The sequence below is a fragment of the Eurypyga helias genome, unplaced genomic scaffold (genome assembly GCF_000690775.1).
Source record: "Eurypyga helias isolate BGI_N326 unplaced genomic scaffold, ASM69077v1 scaffold48852, whole genome shotgun sequence".
Classification (NCBI taxonomy): domain Eukaryota; kingdom Metazoa; phylum Chordata; class Aves; order Eurypygiformes; family Eurypygidae; genus Eurypyga; species Eurypyga helias.
This window is the reverse complement of record NW_010237487.1, coordinates 1-17,862: the sequence shown is the minus strand read 5'-3', so window position 1 is coordinate 17,862 and position 17,862 is coordinate 1. Positions and strand designations below refer to the sequence as shown.

Here is a 17,862-nt window from a genome sequence, read left to right as displayed (position 1 = left end):
GGTTTCCTCAACGACCGCGTTTGCGCGGCACTTGGCCGAGCCCTGCGTAGGTGGGGGTTAGCAGTGGGGGCTGCCCGGACGGGTACCCTGAAAAGGGACGGGAGAAGCGACTCACAGAGCATCCTGGCCCTTCTGAGTGACCTGGCGTGCCCGGCCACTTCAGTTCTGGCGCGGAGTTGTAAACTTCTTCGGTTTGTTGTGTTAAAAACTTAAAGGAACAACCCCACCCGCCCCACAAACCACCTCCCAAAAAGCCTTGTTAATTCACTCATCGCAGGAATCTTTAGTCATTTTTATGGCGTAAATTCAGAACAGCTGTAAAGAAGTCATCAGGTGTGTAGATGGCAAGTGCCGCTGCCTGCACTTGTGTCCTTGGCAGGGGTCTGCTTTTGTTTTCATCTCTTTTAGGGGCTTACGCTGGCGAAGCAGCGCGCTGTTCGTAGTGCTCGCCCGCTGACGACAGTGAGGGAGGCAGCGTGACACTACTGTTCGTTTACAGCTGTTTAGTAGCAGACCGTTGTTTCTGCTGTTGCTAAGCAAGAGACTTCGGTGTCCTCGGGCATGTCCCCGCAGCCCTAAGTTCATTCAGTCGGACGTTGAACCCAACAAAGCTCAGTTTTGCAGAGACATTGCCCTTCTGCTGGCTTGGGTACCGCGTGTTAGGTCCTCTCTTTCCCTCGCCTCCCCACTTGCATTAGGGGAGTGCCTGGAGCCCGTGACAGAATCTGGACCTGCATGTACACGTGCTCGGGTAGTAACAATGCTTGTCCAGAGCTCGAGGTGTCCTCGTGTAACTCCTCAGACTATAAATAACTAGGAATTTGAAACTCATCAGTGGTTAATCTAGTACCAGGTGACCAGCGTCTTCCTGGCTCGTTTAACGTACCCACTTCCTTCCCTAAGGACCCTCGTAATCAGCCGTTTTCTGCAGCATGCCTTGGGAGCCACCGGGTCTGATCTGGTTTCGTGGTGGGAAGAATGGAAATGCAGCAGGGGATGTCTCTGACCACTCTGGTGTAAGATGATGGAGCTGTTCCTAAAGCAGCGATGAAAATACAGCACAAAGAGACGGTGTTCTGGGGTGTACAGGCCTTTAAATGTTCATTGCTGGACCTGATCCTTGTGATGTCTGGGACAGATGAAGTGAGCCGTGCTCTTAACCAAGATTCTTGGCGGCTGTACCGGTTGTGCTGGTGGGTGCTGAGAGTTCCTTTCAAATCCAAGTCACTGGGGCATTGGGGGCAGGCTTCCTAAAGATGGAAAGCTGGCGGCACGAGAAAAATTGGAATTGCGTTTTGAGATTTACATCCTTGGCATGTTTTTTAAGCAGTGTTCTCTTTTTATGGAAGTAAATAATTCTTCTGCAGCATTGATGTCTAGTGTGGTGTGTGTCTCTCTGAACACAAAGTATGTTTCCAGTTCTGGGGCCAAGAGTTTCCTCCGTTCCTTGGCTGGGACATCACAAGGCAGAGGATGGTGTTTTACTGCTCCAGAGGCGATCCGTGCCTGGCTTTTCTGGCAGTGAGCGGCGGGCCGAGGCTGATGGATTTTTGGGTGTCTCCCACCGGAGATACCCGCAGAGCGTGGTGGGGAAGCCCCTGGTGCACGCTTGCCGTGCGACCCCTGGAAACCGTGGGCTGTGGGGGGGTTTCCTTTCTTCCCGGGCGTTTGGAACGCCCTGGGAACACAAAGCGTGTCTTTCATGCACGGCCTGTTCTTTTCCAGCCGTCTTTCCAGGGAATAGAGCAGCAGCAGGATGGGATGCTTGGAAGTCCCACGTGGAGGAAAATCAGCTCATCTGAAAACGCTGCCCAGTCCGTCAAAGCCCGTATGTGAACGGTGTGCTGCGTATTTCTCTGGGGCACGGCGTGCACACCCTCTGCCACTGAGAATTGCTCTGTGGGATAATGCCTTTTCCTGAAGTGTCCGAACAGACTCGGAGCTGTTCAGACTGAGGATGCGGGTATTAACTCGTCGTGCTGAGTGTCAGAGGGTCACATTTGCATTACCAGAAGTACTTAAATAGTAAAGGCTGCATAAATTAACTGGTTTATCACACTGAAAGGATGAAAGGAAAGGAGTGGGCTGGGAGGCAAGGAGAAGCTGATGCAGGAGGGAATATGCCAGCGGGGCTAAAAAATGGTGTGGCAGGCTGTCAGCAGGCTGAGCAGCTGGTAATTCAGAAGCAGCAAATGAGGTTTCAGTGTTCTGAATTTAGGAAATGTTACCATGAAAGTGGTTTTTACTGGTCACAAATGGGGACGGAAGACAGAGCGTGCAGTAGTGGTGCTTGGGTAGGTAAACGAACAGGGAATTAAGGCAATCTGCTCTCGTCATCGGGTTCCCACAGACTCACAGTTTCTCTGGAGTACGTTGATTAGTCAGGTGTTAATGATACACTTGTGTCTGTGTTGGATGCACACAGCAGGAAGAGTGACAGTGGGGACCTGCAAGGACCCTCAAAACAGTTCCTGCTCTGAGTTAGGAGTGTGAGTTGTGGGAACAGGAAAAGGTTTTGCTGGAGAAGCCGTTGGACCACTTGGTTGTTTTCCCCCACAAGATCTAATTTCAGAGCATCGTGAACAACATGAGATGCATCTGACAAAACAGAGAAGGGTGAGCTGAAGCGATGACCTCCAGAGTAGTGTTGACACAGCAGACGGCTCGTGTCCAAGCCCTGCTTCAGCACACGGACTAATCAGGGGCCTGATAAGGTCTCTGTGAACAGTCGGTTTGGAGCCAAATGGTACAACTCCAGCTGCCTGGTGCCTAGTTCCATGAACAACCCCGTGTCTTTGTTCAACACGCAGAGCAAAGTGGGTCAGAAGGGATGACGGCAAAGGGTTTTCTTAGGGTATCTGTCACTTTGGGTGGAGGGATCCCTCGTTCAGGTTAAGCCTTTCCCCCTTTCAGCAGGGAAGAAGCAAGAACTTAGAGGAGAATTGCGTTGAAGCGTGCTGTTAAATCGGACTGCCGCTCTCGGGGAACACACGGCGTCTTCTGCTGGATACATCAGCGTCCGCAGAGCGCAGCGCGTGGGATCACAAGGAGGTTGTATTCCCGGCCGTGTGGTCTGGGCCGTCCTTTTGGACCTTACAAAGAACCTCAGTTGTTGTGGTTGTACAGCCAGGGTGGCCAGGCCCCTGTGCAAGTGCAGGGATTCAGGGGTTGGAGAACGCGTGGTTACGGTTTGGCATCAGACACCCCGTTTCAGCAAGCGGAACGAGCTGTACCGGGTGAAGCATCCACAAACCAGCATATAACTGCTGCTTGGATTTCTCTGCCGTTTCTAATTACCATTTCCCTTGTGTTTAAAAGAAGATTCTCCTACAAAAATAGTTTATGTATAGATAGGGCTTCAGAAAATACCCACTGGTACCTTAATTAATGTCCTTTCCTGGGTGTCTGTTCCCAAATTAGTGCCTGCAGAGGCCTAATTGTGGCTCTAGCAAGCAATGCATTTTTTAATCCACAATTCAAACCAATTTTTCTTTTTTTAATTCATCTCCCTTTCCTGGAAAACTAATTAAATGACAGTTTCACATTAACATCACAGAGAGCGAAGCTGTTGAGTCATGGTGTGAAGGCAAATCACAGGCAGAATCACATGCCTTGGCACTTGTGTAAGCAAAGAAAATCTTCCCTAGTCAATAGGTTCAGCTGTCGTAAACGCCCTTGGAAAACACCTGGAATCTTCCTGAATCCCAGCGTGTTTGATGAATAACATTTGGATATAGTGCCTTTCAGCCAACCTCAACATTCTGCCTAACTGAGACTTGACAGAGGGAACGATGAGTTACCAAAGAGGGACAGCAGCAGAGAGAAAGGGTTTGACCAGTCACTGTCCAGATCACTGATTAAAACGAGAACTGGGACTCGTACACCCTGTGTTCTCGGCCTGACGTGCTTTCTCCGTGGCTCAGTGTGGCTGCGTTCCGGATGCCTGGTGTAAGATCACGTGTTTCTTCTTTATGCGCGTGTGTGTAGTACACACGTCCACGTGTGGGTGCAGAGTATTTCACTTTTCGTCCCTCTGTTACCAGTGTGTGGGAATTCTGTTCTTTAGTAGCCTTTCTGGCCTGTTATGCTCTTTTCCCGCCCTCCCTCTCATCCTTGCAGCTGATGCCCATTGTTTTCAAGCGGGCCCAACTCACTGGGGTTTTGATGTTTGCTCCTTCTGCGCGCAGCGTGTTGATCCTAAGTGGTGAAGAATTGCATTGCTGTGTTTGCAGGCTCTAGTGTCCTAGTCCCCAGGGCCTTGTTCCCATCTGCCAGCTTCCTGCTTCCCATAAGAAAAATCCACCCAAGGGTATGTGTGTTCTAGGACAACAACCTCTGAAACGTGGATGCCTCTGGAGTTTTTACAGGCAGAATTCCAAGTCCTGGCAGAACACGGGACCAGCAGATGGTCACTCGGGGATTTTAGGTAGTGCTGGGTATCATCTGTGTGTTTACCAATCTCATCACTACACATGGTCGTTGTAGCAGTTTCCCAACCTTCTCTCCCCTCCCCCAGGGCTTGGGAGCAGTCTCCCCTTGCCAAATGCCAAAACTGCCCTGTCCAGTGTGCGGAGCAACAGGAGGTTTTATGGCTGTGATTTGACACCTTTGCAGCTCTGATTTGCTGACTCTGTCTCCTGCTTAAACTGTGTCCGACAGATGCGGAGGAACAGTTGGTGCCATCTTCACGTGCCCCTTGGAGGTAATAAAGACCAGGCTCCAGTCTTCCAAGCTAGCCTTCCGGGCGGTCTACTACCCACAGGTCCAGTTGGGGACCATCAGCGGCGAAGGAATGGTCAGGCCAACACCGGTGTCACCTGGGCTCTTCAGTGTTCTCAAGTGAGTACTGCTCCTCCTTCATTCCACGTTGCTTGACACCAGTGGTCCGAGTTTCAGTTCCTCTGGGCAAACGTGGGATGCAGATTTTGTCCGGACTGGAGAGGAAGGAAGGATTCCAGTCAGTTGGGCCTCTGCCTTCAGCGGTGAAAAGATAGATTGTTCTTTTCAAAACAGACGTATTCGGGACTCCTGGGCGTTCCTTTGAACTTCCACAGAATTTTGCTTCCAGCGCTTAGGAACTTTCCAAAGTGAATCGGTTTGAGTAACGTCTGGAGGTGCTGGTTTTAAACTGCCTCCTCACATTTAGGCTTTTTGGTAGTTGTGGTTTCCTAGGGATCAGGATGTACCGTAAGCTCGTGATGTGCCATAGCTTGTGGGAACCATCACAGAAAATACTTGGGAAGAAAGGGCTTTTCCTCTTTTTTGACTGAGAATTGTCGTCTTTGTCTCTTACTGGGAATGACCGTGTTTGCTGTCTGAGCCCTGGAACAGGTCATCCTTACTAGCTGGGGCCAGTACTTGGCAAATGATCGAGGGACTAAGACATACACACTGTCTTCTCCTTTATCCTGGGGCCATTCCCAGTTTGCTTTGAGTGGCGAGCAGAGATACCTGTTCCTCTTGCAGCCCATGCTGCTCACCTGTTTGAGGCAGGAAAGCTAATTCCTGTCTTAAAGCCTTCTCTCTTTGCTGCGTACCAGAGGAGCGAGAGCCTTTCCTTCACCTTAGTGGACCAGTGCTGTAACAAGTTTTCTGGTTCTCTGCACTCAGATCAGGGGCTCACACAGAATCACAGAATGGTTTGGGTGTGAAGGGACCTTAAAGATCATCCAGTTCCACCCCCCCTGCCATGGGCAGGGCCCCCTTCCGCTAGACCAGGTTGCTCCAACCCTCATCCAGCCTGGCCTTGGACATTTCCAGGGATGGGGCATCCACAGCTTCGCTGAGCAACCTGTCCCAGTGCCTCCCCACCCTCTGCGGCTTTAAATTCTTCCTGCTATCTAATGTAAACCTCCCCACTTTGAATATAAACCCGTTACCCTTTGTCCTATCACTACAGGCCCTTGGGAAAAGTCCCCCTCAGCTTCCTTGAAGTCCTGTTCAGGCACTGGAAGGGGCTCTAAGGTCTCCCCAGAGCTTCCCTTTTTCAGGCTGAACTCCCCAACTTTCCCAGCCTGTCCCCATGACAGAGGGGCTCCAGCCCTCAGAGCATCTCCGTGGCCTCCTCTGGCCTCGCTCCCACTAATCTACATCCTTCTGATGTTGAGGGCTCCACAGCTGGAGGCAGAACTGCAGGGGGGGTCTCCCCAGAGCAGAGAGGGAGAATCCCCTCCCTCGCCCTGCTGGCCACATGCATCCTCTTGTGTGGGTGATCTATAACAGGGCTGGTGGGAGTGGGGGAAGGATGCTTTTTACACATGCAGTCTCACCAAAATATAACCTCTAATTGGGCTCTTGGAAGCTTTTCTCTTCTTCTCAGCTATAGCTGACTTGCGAGCAAACAGGAGAGCTCGTTAGATGTTGTCCTTGCCATTATTATTACACATCCATCCTATCTACAGCTGCATCACGATCCCTGTTAGAAGCCGCCTGCGTGGCTCAGACTGCAGCAGTCGGTGCTCCGGTGTTCTGTTCAGATGTGTGTTCACAAAGAAGGGAAATGTGAGACCATCTAACTTCCAACTCAAGATTTCTACCAGCAACTCTGAGGCCCAAATCTCTGCTCCTCTATTTCCTATCAGAGTCCCGTAAACTTACGGTTCAGACCTCATGCAACTGGACCGAGTTCATGTGCATCATTGGGCACCCCAGGGTGATGCAGAGAGGTCCCGTTTAGGTCAGGTAGCAGAAATGCCAAAGAAAATAATGACTAGCAAAGCAAGCTGAGTGATTTTATGTAAGGCCAACACGCTTGGCAGAGTGCCCGGGGAGAAGCTGCAGTTATATAACAGCATGGTGCTAATTCACATTCTCTGCAGAGCTGACTGGCTGGAGTCATTCTGGGACTTGAGTTTCTGTGCTGTAAGCGGTGCTGCTTTCCCCTGCCAAGCGTTTCTGTGTCTATTCAGGTGAGTCTAGAGCAGTTCGTGACTGAAAGCGTAGGGTAATGCCAGTTGCCTTCAATTCTCATCTCCTGTCCCCTGCCACCCTTCCACCTCGCAGCACAGGACTTCAGGCAGCTGTAACTAAAGGAACTTCAAGGCACAAGGCTCTTAATTCATCCTCTTTGCCCATCTTTGTCTGGGGGTGTCTTTTTTAGGGAGCGAGGAAATGGTTTAAAGCTGGAGCAACCTTGCACAGTGTTTGCTAAGCTCGTCACTTTTGGTGACTATGATCTTGGCTTCGTGTCACGTCAGGACTTGCTCATCCCACGTATCGCCACGTTTCTGACCTGCTTTCTTCAGAGGGCTGAGAAGTGAGAGCGTAGTAGTTGTGCTGTCATTCCCTTGCTGGCAGCATCTCAGAGGAACAGGGAGAACAGGGAATGCTTTTGATTCTGATCTTTGTGATAAAACACAGGAAGAAAGAAGTGATGTCTTTTGCTTTTACTCTTCCATCCGTCTCTCGATCCTGGTCACGCGTGCCTTGCCAAACTGGGTGTGACGGGTTTGGGAAAACGGTGTGGCTGAAGAAGCAGCCGTTAGAGCCCCACCGGTGGCGCTGCCCTGAGAGCTGAAGGTGTTGAGTAGGAAAGGCCTGGAGCCACTGTGCATAGGAAGCAGGGACTCGGGAGGGCGGGCTGAGCCCGCGGCTCGATAGAAGGCACTGCAGAAGGACGGGCTGGTTTTGGCTAATCCATCTAAGGTTCTGATGAGTCACCCCAGCTGGAAGCTGCAGTCGTGACTGTTAAGTGACAAAGAACAAGTCGTGGTGGATCTGTCTCCTTGGAGACAACTCAGCCCTGGAGTTCGCACGGAAAGTTCAACTCTGCTGCAGAAACAAAGTGTTTCAGAAGCTCCTGTATCTCCTGTCCAAGGAGCTCAGTTTGGAATGTGTGGGGAGCATTCCTAGCAGTGCTGCTGATCTGGAGAGCACATTTGGAGAAGTTGGCAGTTTGGGCAGTTGCATGTGAACTGCCCAGGGAGCCCGGCGTCACCCGGGTTTACTTGCCTGGTTTTCACATGCTGGGTGCAGTCAAGGGCTGCTCTCCAGCAGGTTGGGCACTGAAATCCCGGCCATTGCCGGGCTGTGCCTCGCTTTCACTCGGGGATACGTGGCTGTTTCCTAGTGCTTGGGTTAGTCCTTTTAAGTCCATCTGCTCTTAGTGCCAAGAGTCCGTAAGGTACGTCTTTCTACCCGAGGCACGGGGGAAGGTGCTGTGCAGAATTCGGCAGCTGCTGGGGAAGCTGTCCAAACAGTCCATCTCCTTCGGAGAGGTCCAGCAGAGCGTGCCTCTAAGGTGTGAGGGAAGATTGGGGGGAAATGGCTTTGGAAAGCTGGGCTGTGGCAATTGCAGAGCTGCGGGAAAGCAGCATCTGGTCATCTTCCGGCTTCAGACCCGATGGAGAAGGCCAGTCCTGGTGGGGGTGCGCAGCAGTGCCTCCGCAGCTGGGGTTCACGTGGGAAAGACGACGTGAACGCTGCTGAATGCCCTCAAAACCAGTATCCCTGAACTGCCTGGGGAGGCACAGCTCGTAGGATGGTTGCCAAGTTCAGCTCTGGCTCGGTGGGAAAAAGCACATCACCAGGTCATTGTGAAAGGGAAAAGGATTTCTTTTTTTCATGTCTCACTTCCAGAATGCAAACTCCTGAGTTTCTTGGGTACGGAGGATGCCAAAAATACTCCTTGTTCACCAGAGTCAGCTATCACTGGCTTCGGCAGGAAGCCTTAATTCAACTCCTGACAGTTGTCAAAGAGCGGAGACTGTAACCTTGTGCCGTGACACGCGGTCGCCCGTAGCGCACCGAAGTCTGACGGTACCGTGGCTTTTATGCAGCCGCGGATAATTCGGCTGATTTTCAAGTACATTACGCAGCGGAAGAGCTTCACAGTTAACGCTCGCCGCTTTCGTACAGCACGACTGACTGGCAGAACAGGAAGCATAACTTTTAACCCAAATACTATCTGTTTATTTTTTTCCCCCTGTTTGTTTTTATTTTAAGGTCAATTCTGGAAAAAGAAGGGCCAAGGTCACTCTTCCGAGGGCTGGGTCCGAACTTGGTTGGAGTTGCGCCATCACGGTAAGCAGTTAAATTCTTGCTGAAAGACGCGTTTAAGGTGCCAACCCCAGCGTGGCAGCGCATTCGCGGCTCAGGAGAGCGGCTGGGGAAGCTCACCTGCCGAGACGTGTGACTGCGTACCGCGCGGCGGGCGTGCCGGGCAGCACCGGTAGAATCTGCCGCACGCTTGCGTAACGCCGGAGGGCGCAGATTAAATCAGGCGCCTAAATTCCGCGTCAGTGCGAGAGCCACTTGGCGTGTGCTGGAGCCAGCGAGCAGTGCGGAGAAATCTGGAGTATTGGCATTTTCATTCTTCTAACCTGGACCGCTGCTGCCCTGCGCAGGCGTAGCAGTGCTGAGCAGGAGGGAGATGCCAGGGGACAGATACCCGTCTGGTCCTCGATGGCCTCAGCTCTTCTCAAATGAGAAACTGTGGCTGAGGGGGAAGGGCTTCAGTGCTGCCACGTCCCCCCAAAGGGTTCTCTGTGTGTGTCCTTTCTGGTGGCTTGGCTTTTATTGAACAGCAGTTAAAAGTAGCTACAAGGTTTGTTTGGGTTTGGAAGTCTTACAGGCAACTAAGTGGTTTCCCCATGCACCTCTGACTGGCCGGTTCTTGGCAGGGCTGAGGATCTTTGTGCTTACCCAGTGCTCAGGCTGTTGGCAGGCGGGACCTCGGCAGATGTTCGCTGCCCGAAACTGAGCCGGTCACAGAGGAACTCGGAGTGGTGGACTCCCTCTCTGGCCTCTTGCCTAGCAGGCAGGATGTTCCCCCCGGCGGTGGGGAATCCTGTTTCTGTACAGGTGATCTTTGCAGCAGGACCTGAATCCGAGCCTGCTTGCGTTTTCCTGCAGCTCGCTCCTGCTGCTTGTGTTCCGCAGTATTCTTCCCTGAGACTGCAATGAGGTACTTGTGCAAGTTCTCAACTTGCAGCCACCCATATCCACCTTTCTCTAGCAGTTCACTCCAAGGAGCTGCGGTCCGAACGCGCTGGGGTCGGACAGCTTCTTGCTCCTCCATTGCCTGTCGTGGTCAGCTGAGCCTCCCCTGTCCCTGTGCAGTAGGTAGGGATTGAGGTGTGTTGTGCTTTTTCAGTCCCGGCTTAAGTGTTTAAAGCACAAAGTGCTGCTGACACACTCACAGTGCTGCACGTTTATGGAAACACAGGCCCCAGGTGGGAAAGCCACATTCCCAGGTTTACAGGGTGTGTTTAAAGCCAGAGCTGGTGTCGGTGTCCAATCTAACCTGCTTTGCCAGACCCATCTCGGGTCTGAAAGTAAAACACTTCTCCCCGGTGGGTGTCGGGTCTGATGGCAGCACTGGAGCGTGAGGAGGAACAAGCCCAGTGCTGTGTCCTTGCAGGTGGAAGCAGTCATGTGGAGGCCTCTTTGGAGAGAAAGTCCTGGGTTTGGGGGGACAGGGGAAGAACAGTAACGGGTCTGATCTGACGCTGTGTGTATTACATCGCTCTTTTCTCTTGTCTTTCTTTCCCACAGAGCTGTCTATTTTGCATGCTACTCCAAAGCCAAAGAGCAATTTAATGGCATTTTTGTGCCCAACACCAACATTGTGCACGTCTGCTCTGCAGGTTCTGCAGGTCTGTATTGGGTCTGCAGCAGCCCCCCAGCCCCTCCCCAGCAGCAGGCAGTACGCGCGTTGGTGTCTGCGTGGCTAACGCCCCGGCCTTGGCTGGCAGCTCTGGGTAGCTGGGGGGTGCGACTGAGCGCAGAGCGTATGCCATGTGCTCTATGCTCGTTTGAGGTGGTATAACAGGAGTTTGCTAGCCCCAACTTCCCTTCTCCACAGAGAAACTGTCTTCCTGTTAAACGCTAAAATACTGACAGATTGTTGTCTGCTGAGTGGGGATTAACTTTTTTCCAACTGTGATGCTGTGGTAGTGTCTGAATGCAAGAAAAATAAAAAATACTGGTAGGCCCCAGCAAAGTTATTATACTGTTTTCTCCAAACTGTGTTAAGATGTTGTATTTTTCCTACCAAGATGGGGAAAACAGTTTGTCCTTGTAGAAAAAAATACTGCAGAAGAGCTCCACTAGGTCAAGCATCAGTCACCCAGAATCTTTCCCAAACTAACCCCTTCATGATGGGTGGATTCCATTAATGACGTGGCTCGATGGCACCACCTAGAGCCTTGGGGAGAACAAGACTAACAAACGGGTGCGTTCTCCCCACAGGGCTCCCCAGTCAGTAGGTAGGTGTCTTGTCCACAGCAGCCTGTAGGAACATGACGGACATATTAAAATAGCTGGGAAAAGGAAGGATCCTTTAAGAAATTCCAAGGTTGTTGTGGGCGCTTCCTCAAGTTTAACGGGAGCTGGCTGTCTGGCAGGAGAGGCCGGCATGCCTTTCGAAACCTCTCGCCAGCGCCGGTAGCTAGAACTGCCTCGCTGCGCAGCGTGTAGGTTCCTGTTTGCCATGGCCTGGATTCATCTGTGCTGCTGGTCTTCTCTCTTTCAGCCTTTATCACTAATTCCCTGATGAATCCCATATGGATGGTGAAAACCAGAATGCAACTGGAACGGAAGTAAGTAACTGAGACCGGATGCCAGTGAGTGGCTAAGGGAGCCTCTGGAAAACACAGCTTTCGCCTCCTCACTCCTGGCACTTTGGACTTCGATAGGTCTTGCCCTATTGTTTCCCTGAGCCTCCTGCCCGATCAGCCCAAAGGCTGTTTGGTGTGTCCTGCTGCCCTCTGGAGCAGTTTCTGGGGAGAAGGATGGGGCTGTTGCCTTAGGTGCTGAGTGAGGTCTGGGTTCTGGTTTCACTGTACATCTTGGGCAAAGTTGGGCATAGCAGTCACTGTCTCCCAGATTCCTGCTTACGGCACCTTCTGTACGTCAGGGGTTGATTCTCAGGATAAACACATCAAGGACTGGACTACTTTGGTACAGCGATAATGGAGGCTATGGAAAGGCCGGAGCAGCTCATGTGGGAGGCTGCAGCCTGTGTCCCGTTGAGCTGTGTCACTCGTACTGGTCCTGGATCGCACAGCTGGGCGTTACCGCGGCAGAGCAAGGGTACAGGTAGCTGTAACGCAAAGGGTGGTGTTGCTGTACTGCAGTGGAGCCACCTTAGTGTAGTTTCCTCACGTTCTAGAGGCAATAACAATCAGTTGCAGTGGTTTAATGTTCGGCTTCCTTCAGCTCTGTTACTGTTAACCACACCGGCTGAAGTCAGGGAGGGAATTTGACAGTAAGAGCTTTTAGCCGAGAGATTCGCAGTCGCTGGTGGAGATGGAAGCAGTGAGGGACTCTGACAGTGCGACTGCTTGGCATGGAAATTCCTTCCTGCGAGGACATGTCAGCTCAGATAAGAAGCATCCTTTGAGGCACCACGACTTAGAAATGATTTACGAGCCTTGATTCCATCACTTCGCAGGGTGGTACCTTTGAACTGGGTGCTGCCTCTTAAAATGAAGGGTTGTTTCTCATGGAGCAGACCTGTCTCTTGGCCCGCTGAAGGGGGCTGTACCTGGAATTACTAGTGTACCACACTGTTTTCAGTGCCTGTTGTCCTGTAACACGCTGGTGTGAACTGTGGCAGACTGGAGCTGAAAGAATTAGGGTGTGTGTTAGTGAATTAGCCAAGCCACCTGTGCCCTCAGCACGACAGTCCTGCTCTGTGCCGCTTTCCTGGGAGATTTTTGGAGTAAAACTTAGCAGAGAACCCTTTCTGTACTTACAAAACTATCGAAAGCCATGAGAGCGGGTGTTTTAATATTTCTTTTTCTTGGCCTATTATGTGCTCTGTTCTGTTTTTCTGTTTTCCAGAGTCAGGGGTTCAAAACCGATGAATGCTTTGCAGTGTGCCAGATACGTTTACCAGACAGAAGGTATCCGTGGCTTTTACAGGGGCCTGACTGCCTCCTATGCTGGGATTTCTGAGACCATTATCTGCTTTGCTATCTATGAAAGTTTAAAAAAGCACTTAAAAGAAGTCCAGCTGCCCCCTTCTGCTAATGGGACCGAGAGGAACTCGACCAACTTCTTTGGACTGATGTTTGCTGCTGCTGTGTCCAAGGGCTGTGCCTCTTGTATCGCGTATCCACACGGTATGTTAACTTTGCCAGTTATGACTGCAGCTGCTGCCTGTAACCCAAGACGAATGATGGGGTTTAGGGCTGTAAAAGACTTAGTCTGAACGGCCCAAGGCGTGGTACTGCGGCGTGTGCCTGCGCGTTGGCATTCTCGGCCCTGGTCCCACCGTTAGCCGTGTGATTGGGATTGGGACTTTCTAGTTTAAAACAACCCAAAAGACGCCAAAAGAAATGGCACACCTAATGCCTCTCTTCTCGCTAGTAGCCTCATCTAGCTGAGTACCCACATCCTTTGGGATTCTGTGATCAGGCGGTGGGAAACACTCGTGGTCTGAGCAGTGTTGCTGTCTTTGGGTAGCCGTGAATTTTGTCACGGTCATGCAGGAAGAGCAGGATCCATGGTTTGAGCGGCGGTGCGGCATTTAGTTCTGTAGCAGCTCGAATGAGCAAATAATCCCTTTATTCCACACGAAAGGGAACTCCTCATTGACTCTGCTGCTTGCCTGAAGGGCGATGTGTGCAGGATTCCAGCAGGCGGTTGGTACGGGAAGGTTTTCGCATCCCTGGGTTTTGCCTGCTCTTTCCCGGGGATGGCACGTTTCTCCCCGGGAAGGTTTGCGTCTTGTTGACTTCGGGCTCTGCGTTACTCTCCTGCAGAGGTCATACGGACACGGCTGCGAGAAGAAGGCACCAAATACAGGACTTTGGTTCAGACGGCGCGGCTGGTGGCACGTGAGGAAGGCTATCTCGCCTTCTACAGGGGACTCTTTGCCCAGCTCATCCGGCAGATACCGAACACAGCCATTGTGTTGTCCACCTATGAGCTGATCGTCTACCTGTTAGAAGACCGTGCCAAGTAGCAGAGCCAAGGCTCCTGTTGCAGACTGCAGACCAATTGCTTCGTTGAACAAATAGTCCCTTAAGAGACTGATACAGGTGGCAGTGCTGGTGGAAAAACTGCAAGTCTGACCACCTGCTGGATATTTCCTTTTGGATTCATGCTTTCTGAAAGGTCTCAAGTCATTAACGTTAATAGTTAATTATAACTTTTTTTTAACTTAATGATAATTAAACTGCTACTAAATTAAATTACACTATTTAATTTAAGTATATGTTTGTCCTTTTCCTTAAGCACAGCCGTGTGTGGTCAAGGAATGTACCTCATCCTATCACGTGATCTCTTGGACTGCTGTTCATTAAAACTGTATTAAAGCAGGAGAAGAACTGGTTTGGAAATGTGGGACTTGTCTTCTTGCCACCGGAGCCGTGTCACTTTTCAGCACTGTATTAGCCTAACGCCCAAATAACTTCGAGAGTTGTTCTGGTTTATCCAAGGTGCGTCACTCGTTGCTGTGTGAATGTCCCGGAGTGTTGGAGTAGAACAGCCTTGTAGTACGTTTCTGTCTTGATGGTGTGAAAGAGGCACACCAGGAGCTCTTAGGAAAGCTGCTCACACTGGTGGTATTGCTGGAACATGGTTGTGGGAGGCTTTTGCTGGAAATGTAAGCACAGTACTGGACGCAGCTCGGCGGCCGGGGTGCGGAAACCGGTCAGCCTTGCTGTCAGGAAGGACTCTGGGAGCAGACGGATAGCGGCTGTGGCCTGGCTGCCCCGTGGGAATTCCACGAGGTGCATAACTTGGTTGTGTATCCTGACCTCAGCCTTTGACTGCCGTGGGGTGCTTTTGTGTGACTTTCTCCTTATGCTTCAGTGCTGGGGCTCTGGCGAGGGGAAGAGAGGGTCAGGTAGGTCCCAAACTCTGCAGGTTACAAATGCAATTCTGGATTCTGCTTTGCAGCATGGTACTCGGGGACATGTCCCTCTTGATTTGATGTCCTTGTAGACCAGTGCTTCTGGTGGGAACGAAGTACTGTCTTCTCATGGGCACGTCCCTAGAGTTAACACCAAAAACATCCACACCCTGTGTAAGTAGTTTATGTTGTTGCTTGATTTTGTTACTGAAGGAGATCAGGACTTGGTAGCTTAGGGCGGCTGGTTGCACAGCTTTCACATTTCATACAGCTGCAACATCTGCCTTCCCCCTCAAAGACGCCACGTCGCAGGGGTATCCTTCGACAGTAGTCATGACCCAGTTCTTGCCTGGGTTACGAGGCAAACATCCTGCGGCCCCGAGATCAGTCCTTCCGTAAAGACCAGAGTGCGCCTTCAATGTCAGCGCTGTCCCGCTGGCGCTGCAGCAGTGCCTTGCGATTCAAGTGCCCTGTGTGAGCAACCAGTGGCAGCGCGGGATGACGTGTTTCCGCACCCAGCGGGGAGGTGTTTTGCTTTGCCCGTACTGTGCTCTCCTGTTCATCGGTGTCGTTTGCTTTGGCAGCTGCGATGGACATGGCACCATTCGAGCCCAGCTTCGCTCCTCCCCGCGGGTGCGCTGAGCTTCCCGTGCTTTGAGCAGGTGTTGAGCTCTCGAGCATGAACAAGTGTTTACGGACATCTTGGACTTCAAGGACCATAAACGCTGGAGGTGGCGTACGGACTCGGAAGGGCCGTGCAGAGCGTTACGGAGCAGCCTGGCAGTGAGTAGGGCTGTCTCTGATAAAGGCTGTCAGGCTAGTGTTTTGTTGCGGAGATGCGACGGGCTGATAAATGGATGCGAAGCTTCACGTTTATTCCCACTGGAACCTACCTGACAGCTGGTACTTGAGGTCAGGTTTGACATCAGTGGGATGAAGGAGCATAGTGCAAAGAGGGTCGAATGTGTGTGTACCTCAGTAGGAGGCAAAACCAGCCGATTTCTATTATGTCTTGCTGCCGAGAGCACGCAGCATTACCCCGAGCTGAACCAGGAAGCAGCTGAGGAACTAAAAACCGGCATGGCTGTTTTCACGGAGAAGATGAGCAGCACCAGCTTTGGTCTCTCCAGGAGCCAAGGCTGTCATGCAGCATCGGTTCTATTTTTGAGAACTAGGACACTGGTGCTGCTCCTCTGAAACGTGCTCTGAGATCTGCTTTCTTAGCCCAGTATTCCCGTGCACTTGCGGTACACGGGCGTGCTTCGACAGCGAGAGTCACGGGTGGACTGCTGAGAGCTTTTGAGAACGAGGGGAGGGACCTCCAACCCGTTTGAGGAGTCTGGGACTTGGTAAGAGAAAGCAAGAGGAAGTGAACAAGTTTTTGTTCTGCCTAAATCTGATGGAAAATCATGAATTCTGCTGGATTTTTGGTTTTGTTCTTTAAGCTTTGCTACCAGCTGTACAGAATCAGTCTTGTCGGGGTTAATAAGCTGTATGGGGAGCAAATAGACCTTCTGAGTTAGCGTAAGTCACTCCTCCTTTTTCCTCCCTCTACTAGAATTGTGAAAATTCACTAACCATTCATTCCTTAACCCTGGCCAGGCTTGCCTTTTTTCGGTGATGCTCTAAGGAATTCCCCTGATGTCAGTGAGTGTGGAATAAACGTGTTACCAGAGGGCAGAATTTGAAGTAGCTTTGTCCAAAGGGATATCTGAGATTAAAAGTAAGTGAACTTGCTCTGGTTGTGAAAGAAAAAGCATTTTTCACTCTCAGTTCCACTCCAGCGTCGGCAGAAGGTCGGATGCGTGGCAGGCAGGTGAATTTGTGACTGGTTGGTACTTCTGGGCACTTTCCCTCCAGGTTTAGGTGTCATTGGTAGCGCCTTTGTAGCTCATTTGTCAGTGAGGTGATGAAACTCTGGTTGTAGCTGAAGTGACCACAGAGGAGCCATTAGCTTTACCAGCACCCAGTCTGTTCCCGCTGGTAAATGAACAGTCAAACGGCAAACCCAGGTTCGACGCAATGGCATGAGCTGTTCATGGGGGTTCATTTAGCTTTGGAAGCATTTCATGGGCATTTGAAGATGCCTCCAGTCCTCCTCCTGCGGGACTTACTGCCTCCCTTGAGCTATCTGCGGCTGCCTTGCTATCCCCCAGAATCCCCTGTTCACTGAGGGTTGTGATCCACGCACATAGGGTGCCCGTGCCCCTCGCCGCGATTGGCAGTCGTTTTGCACAAGTTCCACGTTAGTTCCTTTACGGAGGAACGTTTTGGTCAAAGGTGCATCTGTGGTTAGACTGACACTGCAGAGGTAGCTGACAGGAAGGGAGGGACTTGAGCAGAAGAGAGGCCACCTCCGGCACAGCAGTCCTGGAGCACTCGCAGCAGGGCTGGGGGTGCCGACTGCCCCTGGTGTTCTTCCTCCTGTCCCTGTCGCTTGGTGTCACAACACAGTCCCTCAGTAACTGAGCTAAGCGACAGCAGAGAGGTGGAATGGGGACGGGCCCCTCGCATTTATCAAGAGAACAGTCACTGTTGTTCCGCAGACTTAACGTCGGTGGGGATCGAGGGGGGACACTGAAGACCCCAACCGCAGGTAAGACGAGCTCAGTGCAGCCAACTTCCAGCGCAGGGATCTGCCAAGGAAGAGCTTTTCCGCCTCTGGCTTTTTAAAAACATGAATTTGGCACAACTTGGCTCTGAATTTCCAGCAGTTCCGTCCATGGCGCTGAGGGGTGTAACCAGGAAAGAGCTACGCAGCTCGGGGCAGGGTCAGCCTCGTCTTTGGAGAGGTCTCGCCTCATCCCCCCGTGCGAGCCGGGCGCGACGGTCAACCAGCCAACTGCTTCAGTTCTGCCGGAGCAGCGCATCCCACCCACGCGTGCGGAGAGGGGCAGCGCAGGAGTGGGTGTCACGCCGCTTCATGGGGTAGAGCGGGGCAGGTCTGACCCAGGAACTGCTCCCGTGGGAGCCCCGAGGGCTTTCTGTAACGCGGTGGTGCTCATCGGCCCGCCCAGGCCTGTGTGGAGCAGCAGCCTCCGCGTCCCGGCCTGGCTCCC

At 51.9% G+C, this 17,862-nt stretch overlaps 1 protein-coding gene across 1 annotated transcript; it reads left to right on the top strand.

The window, feature by feature from the left end:
• Positions 1 to 4,663: 4,663 nt before the first annotated feature.
• SLC25A33 (solute carrier family 25 (pyrimidine nucleotide carrier), member 33) lies at positions 4,664 to 14,288 on the top strand. The gene is made up of 6 exons (XM_010147463.1): positions 4,664 to 4,839; positions 8,944 to 9,021; positions 10,495 to 10,595; positions 11,474 to 11,540; positions 12,787 to 13,067; positions 13,710 to 14,288. Exons 1-6 carry the CDS (start codon positions 4,793 to 4,795, stop codon positions 13,910 to 13,912), a joined length of 777 nt encoding a protein of 258 aa, XP_010145765.1. The 5' UTR covers positions 4,664 to 4,792; the 3' UTR covers positions 13,913 to 14,288.
• The last annotated feature ends 3,574 nt before the right edge of the window (positions 14,289 to 17,862 follow it).